Source organism: Spea bombifrons, chromosome 11 (genome assembly GCF_027358695.1).
Source record: "Spea bombifrons isolate aSpeBom1 chromosome 11, aSpeBom1.2.pri, whole genome shotgun sequence".
In the NCBI taxonomy this organism is placed as follows: Eukaryota; Metazoa; Chordata; class Amphibia; order Anura; family Pelobatidae; genus Spea; species Spea bombifrons.
Genome location: NC_071097.1, coordinates 251,159 through 259,997, shown reverse-complemented (window position 1 = coordinate 259,997; position 8,839 = coordinate 251,159). Strand labels below are relative to the sequence as shown.

Here is an 8,839-nt window from a genome sequence, read left to right as displayed (position 1 = left end):
GCCGCGCTCTCCCCCATTCTTCTAACATTAAACTGCAGCCGCCGCGCTCTCCCCCATTCTCCTAACATTAAACTGCAACCGCTGCGCTCTCCCCCATTCTTCTAACATTCAACTGCAGCCGCCGCGCTCTCCCCCATTCTACTAACATTAAACTGCAGCCACCCCACTCTCCCCCATTCTTCTAACATTAAACTGCAGCCGCCGCGCTCTCCCCCATTCTACTAACATTAAACTGCAGCCACCGCACTCTCCCCCATTCTTCTAACATTAAACTGCAGCTGCCACGCTCTCCCCCATTCTTCTAACATTAAACTGCAGCCGCCGCGCTCTCCCCCATTCTTCTAACATTAAACTGCAGCCGCCGTGCTCTCCCCCATTCTACTAACATTAAACTGCAGCCGCCGCGCTCTCCCCCATTCTTCTAACATTAAACTGCAGCCGCCGCGCTCTCCCCCATTCTTCTAACATTAAACTGCAGCCGCCGTGCTCTCCCCCATTCTACTAACATTAAACTGCAGCCGCCGCGCTCTCCCCCATTCTTCTAACATTAAACTGCAGCCACCGCGTTCTATGATCTATAATGTGTTGCGTTGGGTGTGGGTTAGAGGGGGGGGGTGAGTGGATTGAGGAGTGGAGGTGGAGTGGTGGGCGAGTGCGGAATGTCTCAGCGGGGTGACGCATTTTACACTCCTGTTTGTTTTATCGAGTGCTTCAGACATTTAGTGGCTTCTAACAAACACTCCCCCCCCCCCCGTGTAACCGCGTTTATCCCCCCCAATCATTTCTCTACCTCATACCTCATAGTACCCCAGTGGCGGGGAAGCGATACATGGCCGTACGGTGTGAGGGGACCCCCAGTTTGCGCACACGCTGATCTGTTGCCATGTTTTGTGTGTGCACGGGGGGGCCTGGTTGTGTGTGCACGGGGGGGGGCTGGTTGTGTGTGCACGGGGGGGGCCTGGTTGTGTGTGCACGGGGGGGGCCTGGTTGTGTGTGCACGGGGGGGCCTGGTTGTGTGTGCACGGGGGGGGCCTGGTTGTGTGTGCACGGGGGGGGCCTGGTTGTGTGTGCACGGGGGGGGCCTGGTTGTGTGTGCACGGGGGGGCCTGGTTGTGTGTGCACGGGGGGGGCCTGGTTGTGTGTGCACGGGGGGGGCCTGGGTGTGTGTGCACGGGGGGGCCTGGGTGTGTGTGCACGGGGGGGCCTGGGTGTGTGTGCACGGGGGGGGCCTGGGTGTTTGTGCACGGGGGGGGCCTGGGTGTTTGTGCACGGGGGGGGGCCTGGGTGTTTGTGCACGGGGGGGGCCTGGGTGTTTGTGCACGGGGGGGGCCTGGGTGTGTGTGCACGGGCGGGGCCTGGGTGTGTGTGCACGGGCGGGGCCTGGGTGTGTGTGCACGGGCGGGGCCTGGGTGTGTGTGTGCACGGGCGGAGGCCTGGGTGTGTGTGCACGGGGGGAGGCCTGGGTGTGTGTGCACGGGGGGAGGCCTGGGTGTGTGTGCACGGGGGGAGGCCTGGGTGTGTGTGTTTGCGTGCACGGGGTGGCGTGTGTGTGGAGTGGGGGGGTTAAAGCGTCACATACATACACATACTATGAGGGGCGGATGTATAACTCTCCTATTGGTTTATTTTCGCAGGCTCTGGAACCTTCTGCCTCCGTCCGCCGCGCTCTGTAACTGAAGCCCTCCCCGTCGCCCTCATCGTCGCCCTCATCGTCGCCCTCATCGTCCTCCTCATCGTCCTCCTCATCGTCCTCCTCGTCGCACGGATGCTGGATTCCAACTCCCAAGCCGAAAGCCGGAGTTTGAGATCTAAAGGGGTCTGGGGGGCGGCTTCTGGACGGCCGCGAAATACGGCGCCGTTATACGTCGGTGTAGACCCCGCGCCGGCCCCAAATGGCAGAGTTCTTCGCCTGCGAATCGGCTCTCGCCGTTCACCCCCCGACAGCCGGGCAAGCGGAAGAGCCGGCGCTGACCTGGGACTGTTTCAACATGAAGCCCCCGCCTATCAAACACGAGCCGCTCGATGAGGAGGACCGGAAGCCGTTTGCGTGTTTCATATGCGGGAAATGTTTCCTGTCCAAGCCGGAGCTTCTCAGGCACGAGATGGACCACACGAGAGAGAGACCCTTCGAGTGCCTGGAGTGCGGCAAGTGCTTCACCCGAAAAGACTGTCTCCGGATCCACGAGAAGCTCCACCGGAACGAACGGCCCTTCTCGTGTGCCGAGTGCGGGAAAGGCTTCATCACCAAGTTCGCGCTCAACAACCACAAGAAGAGACACGCGGGCATCAAGTCGTTCGCCTGCATGGAGTGCGGGAAGCTCTTCTTCCGGAAGTCGGAGCTCGTGATTCACGAGCGCTTTCACACGGGAGAGAAGCCCTTCGCCTGCACCGAGTGCGTCAAACGTTTCACCACCAAGTCCAAGCTGAGCCGGCACGAGAAAGTCCACACGGGAGAGAGACCGTACGCCTGCTCCGACTGCACCAAGAAGTTCATCACCAAACCCGAACTGATCCGGCACGTGCGGCGCCACACGGGCGAGAAGCCCTTCGAGTGCTCCGAGTGCGGAAAGCGCTTCACCACCAAGTCGGTGCTCACCATTCACGAGAGGTTTCACACGGGGGAGGGACTGTTTCCGTGCCCCGAGTGCGGGAAATGCTTCAACACGCGGCAGAACTACGAGAGGCACAACCTGATCCACACGGGAGAGAGACCGTTCGGGTGCGCTCAGTGCGGGAAGGGCTTTTACACCAAGCAGCATCTCAAGCAGCACGAGCGCTCGCACACGGGAGAGAAGCCCTTCACGTGTACCGAGTGCAGGAAGTGTTTTGCCACGCAGTTCGGACTCACCATCCACCTGAGGACGCACACGGGGGCGAGACCGTTCTCGTGCGCGGAATGCGGGAAGTGCTTCTACACCAAAGGCCACCTCAACAAGCACGAGCAGTGCTACACGGGCGAGAAGGCCTTCGCGTGCTCCGAGTGCGGAAAGTGTTTCACCATCAAAGTGAACTGCAGCAGCCACGGGCAGCTCTTCCCGTGTTACGAGTGCGGGAACCTGCTTTACTACAAATGAGACCCTTTCGCTCGCGTGGTGGGGGGAGGGGAGGGCTACCGGCGGCAAACACACTGACAAATACTATGCAAAAAATTCCTGATCACCGTTACCGGTCAGCCCGTCCGACGCTGGGGAGACAGGGGGGGCCCGTCTACTACCAGAAAGCGTAATGGTACGTCGCAAGACCTGAAAGCAACTAAGATGAATTAGAACAGGGTGACCGAAAGGAGTGCGCTCTCCTGCTGCCGGCGGTAACGCTCTCCCACCGTATGGCAACCGATATCTGCTCGCTAGCGTTAATATTGTCTTTTAATAAATGGTTCTGTCTAAACATGTCACTCGATGCATGTCTCGTTCTCTGAGGCTCGTGCACATGATTACATGTATGTTTACTTTCCAACGTGAAATAAAACATCCCCTCGGAGACTCCTGGCAACCAACCCCCCCCCGGCAGACTTATTTCGGCAGGAAGAGTTCCAGAGGGTTGTGAAGGTTGCCGAGTGCCGCACCGCTTCACACAAGTGCCAAACCCCGCCTTATGTCATAGTGTTGTTATTGCGTGTATGTTGTGCCCCCCCCTGTGATATTTACTCGCTGCCTGTTATCACGACCATCGCTGGATCGAACCAAGAGGAATCTCCCGGAATCTTCCAGCTTCCTTCCTTCCTGGTGGCCCTCGTCCGACGGGGTATAACTGCTGGGAATGGAAGTCGTTTAACCCCGTCCTCTCATGCTGTATTATTTATTATTATTATTAAAAGGTTGTGGGCAAGCTTTTATGTTCATTCGCTATAATATATATTTGTCGTTGGATGCGCTGATGTCCGGCTCGGCTGCTCCAGGAAGATCCCACGAAGGCGTTAGCGCGTGTTATATAGAACACATAAAGTCTGTGTATAATGTACAGCGAGTGTATGGAGGATGTGTTATATAGAACACATATAGCGTGTATAATGTATAGCGAGTGTATGGGTGTGTTATATAGAACACATAAAGTCTGTGTATAATGTATAGCGAGTGTATGAATGTGTTATATAGAACACATAAAGTCTGTGTATAATGTATAGTGAGTGTATGGATGTGTTATATAGAACACATATAGCGTGTATAATGTATAGCGAGTGTATGGGTGTGTTATATAGAACACATATAGCGTGTATAATGTATAGCGAGTGTATGGATGTGTTATATAGAACACATAAAGTCTGTGTATAATGTATAGCGAGTGTATGGATGTGTTATATAGAACACATAAAGTCTGTGTATAATGTATAGCGAGTGTATGAATGTGTTATATAGAACACATAAAGTCTGTGTATAATGTATAGTGAGTGTATGGATGTGTTATATAGAACACATATAGCGTGTGTATAATGTATACAGAGTGTATGGATGTGTTATATAGAACACATATAGCGTGTGTATAATGTATACAGAGTGTATGGATGTGTTATATAGAACACATATAGTGTGTATAATGTATAGCGAGTGTATGGATGTGTTATATAGAACACATATAGCGCGTGTATAATGTATACAGAGTGTATGGAAGTGTTATATAGAACACATATAGCGTGTGTATAATGTATAGCGAGTGTATGGATGTGTTATATAGAACACATATAGTGTGTATAATGTATAGTGAGTGTATGGATGTGTTATATAGAACACATATAGAGTGTGTATAATGTATAGCGAGTGTATGGATGTGTTATATAGAACACATATATCGTGTATAATGTATAGCGAGTGTATGGATGTGTTATATAGAACACATAGCGTGTGTATAATGTATACAGAGTGTATGGATGTGCTATATAGAACACATATAGCGTGTGTATAATGTATAGCGAGTGTATGGATGTGTTATATAGAACACATATAGAGTGTGTATAATGTATAGCGAGTGCATGGATGTGTTAAATAGAACACATGTAGCGTGTGTATAATGTATAGCGAGCGTATGGATGTGTTATATAGAACACATATAGCGTGTGTATAATGTATAGTGAGTGTATGGATGTGTTATATAGAACACATATAGCGTGTGTATAATGTATAGCGAGTGTATGGATGTGTTATATAGAACACATATAGCGTGTGTATAATGTATAGTGAGTGTATGGATGTGTTATATAGAACACATATAGCGTGTGTACAATGTATGGCGAGTGTATGGATGTGTTATATAGAACACATATAGCGTGTGTATAATGTATAGCGAGTGTATGGATGTGTTATATAGAACACATATAGCGTGTGTATAATGTATACAGAGTGTATGGATGTGTTATATAGAACACATATAGCGTGTGTATAATGTATACAAAGTGTATGGATGTGTTATATAGAACACGTATAGCGTGTGTATAATGTACAGCGAGTGTATGGATGTGTTATATAGAACACACACAGTCTGTGTATAATATATACAGAGTGTATGAATGTGTTATACAGAACACATATAGCGTGTGTATAATGTATAGTGAGTGTATGGATGTGTTATATAGAACACATATAGCGTGTGTATAATGTATAGCGAGTGTATGGATGTGTTATATAGAACACATAGCGTGTGTGTATAAAGTATTCAGAGTGTATGGATGTGTTATATAGAACACATAGCGTGTGTGTAATGTATAGCGAGTGTATGGATGTGTTATATAGAACACATATAGCGTGTGTATAATATATACAGAGTGTATGAATGTGTTATACAGAACACATATAGCGTGTGTATAATGTATAGTGAGTGTATGGATGTGTTATATAGAACACATATAGCGTGTGTATAATGTATAGTGAGTGTATGGATGTGTTATATAGAACACATATAGCGTGTGTATAATGTATAGCGAGTGTATGGATGTGTTATATAGAACACATATAGCGTGTGTATAATGTATAGCGAGTGTATGGATGTGTTATATAGAACACATATAGCGTGTGTATAATGTATAGCGAGTGTATGGATGTGTTATATAGAACACATATAGCGTGTGTATAATGTATAGCGAGTGTATGGATGTGTTATATAGAACACATAGCGTGTGTGTATAAAGTATTCAGAGTGTATGGATGTGTTATATAGAACACATATAGCGTGTGTATAATGTATACAGAGTGTATGGATGTGTTATATAGAACACATATAGCGTGTGTATAATGTATAGTGAGTGTATGGATGTGTTATATAGAACACATATAGCGTGTGTATAATGTATAGCGAGTGTATGGATGTGTTATATAGAACACATGTAGCGTGTGTATAATGTATACAGACTGTATGGATGTGTTATATAGAACACATATAGCGTGTGTATAATGTATACAGAGTGTATGGATGTGTTATATAGAACACATATAGCGTGTGTATAATGTATACAGAGTGTATGGATGTGTTATATAGAGCACATATAGCGTGTGTATAATGTATACAGAGCGTAAGGATGTGTTATATAGAACACATATAGCGTGTGTATAATGTATAGCGAGTGTATGGATGTGTTATATAGAACACATATAGCGTGTGTATAATGTATAGCGAGTGTATGGATGTGTTATATAGAACACATATAGCGTGTGTATAATGTATAGTGAGTGTATGGATGTGTTATATAGAACACATATAGCGTGTGTATAATGTATACAGAGTGTATGGATGTGTTATATAGAACACATATAGCGTGTGTATAATGTATAGCGAGTGTATGGATGTGTTATATAGAACACATATAGCGTGTGTATAATGTATACAGAGTGTATGGATGTGTTATATAGAGCACATATAGCGTGTGTATAATGTATAGCGAGTGTATGGATGTGTTATATAGAACACATATAGCGTGTGTATAATGTATAGTGAGTGTATGGATGTGTTATATAGAGCACATATAGCGTGTGTATAATGTATACAGAGTGTATGGCTGTGTTATCTAGAACACATATAGCGTGTGTATAATGTATAGTGAGTGTATGGATGTGTTATATAGAACACATATAGTGTGTGTATAATGTATAGCGAGTGTATGGATGTGTTATATAGAACACATATAGTGTGTGTATAATGTATAGTGAGTGTATGGATGTGCTATATAGAACACATATAGCGTGTGTATAATGTATACAGAGTGTATGGATGTGTTATATAGAACACATATAGCGTGTGTATAATGTATACAGAGTGTATGGATGTGTTATATAGAACACATGTAGCGTGTGTATAGTGTATAGTGAGTGTATGGATGTGTTATATAGAACACATATAGCGTGTGTATAATGTATAGTGAGTGTATGGATGTGTTATATAGAACACATATAGAGTGTGTATAATGTATAGTGAGTGTATGGATGTGTTATATAGAACACATATAGCGTGTGTATAATGTATACAGAGTGTATGGATGTGTTATATAGAACACATATAGCGTGTGTATAATGTATACAGAGTGTATGGATGTGTTATATAGAACACATATAGCGTGTGTATAATGTATAGCGAGTGTATGGATGTGTTATATAGAACACATATAGCGTGTGTATAATGTATAGTGAGTGTATGGATGTGTTATATAGAACACATATAGCGTGTGTATAATGTATAGTGAGTGTATGGATGTGTTATATAGAACACATATAGCGTGTGTATAATGTATAGTGAGTGTATGGATGTGTTATATAGAACACATATAGCGTGTGTATAATGTATACAGAGTGCATGGATGTGTTATATAGAACACATATAGCGTGTATAATGTATAGCGAGTGTATGGATGTGTTATATAGAACACATATAGCGTGTGTATAATGTATAGTGAGTGTATGGATGTGTTATATAGAACACATATAGCGTGTGTATAATGTATAGCGAGTGTATGGCTGTGTTATATAGAACACATATAGCGTGTGTATAATGTATAGCGAGTGTATGGATGTGTTATATAGAACACATATAGCGTGTGTATAATGTATAGCGAGTGTATGGATGTGTTATATAGAACACATATAGCGTGTGTATAATGTATAGCGAGTGTATGGATGTGTTATATAGAGCACATATAGCGTGTGTATAATGTATAGTGAGTGTATGGATGTGTTATATAGAACACATATAGCGTGTATAATGTATACAGAGTGTATGGATGTGTTATATAGAACACATATAGCGTGTGTACAGTGTATAGCGAGTGTATGGATGTGTTATATAGAACACATATAGCGTGTGTATAATGTATAGCGAGTGTATGGATGTGTTATATAGAACACATATAGTGTGTATAATGTATAGTGAGTGTATGGATGTGTTATATAGAACACATATAGCGTGTGTATAATGTATAGTGAGTGTATGGATGTGTTATATAGAACACATGTAGCGTGTGTATAATGTATACAGACTGTATGGATGTGTTATATAGAACACATATAGTGTGTGTATAATGTATAGTGAGTGTATGGATGTGTTATATAGAACACATATAGCGTGTGTATAATGTATAGTGAGTGTATGGATGTGTTATATAGAACACATATAGCGTGTGTATAATGTATAGCGAGTGTATGGCTGTGTTATATAGAACACATATAGCGTGAGTATAATGTATAGTGAGTGTATGGATGTGTTATATAGAACACATATAGCATGTGTATAATGTATACAGAGTGTATGGATGTGTTATATAGAACACATATAGCGTGAGTATAATGTATAGTGAGTGTATGGATGTGTTATATAGAACACATATAGCGTGTGTATAATGTATACAGAGTGTATGGATGTGTTA

The 8,839-nt window shown here is 44.4% G+C and overlaps 1 protein-coding gene across 1 annotated transcript; it reads left to right on the top strand.

The window, feature by feature from the left end:
* Positions 1-1,746: 1,746 nt before the first annotated feature.
* On the top strand, positions 1,747-3,413 carry LOC128469172 (oocyte zinc finger protein XlCOF6.1-like). The gene has a single exon (XM_053451006.1). The coding sequence runs from the start codon at positions 1,893-1,895 to the stop codon at positions 3,072-3,074; it is 1,182 nt and encodes a 393-aa protein (XP_053306981.1). The 5' UTR covers positions 1,747-1,892; the 3' UTR covers positions 3,075-3,413.
* Positions 3,414-8,839: the final 5,426 nt, after the last annotated feature.

Coding starts and splice junctions, on each gene's coding strand:
- LOC128469172 (XM_053451006.1), top strand. CDS start 1,893: ATGGCAGAGTTCTTCGCCTGCGAATCGGCTCTCGCCGTTCACCCCCCG.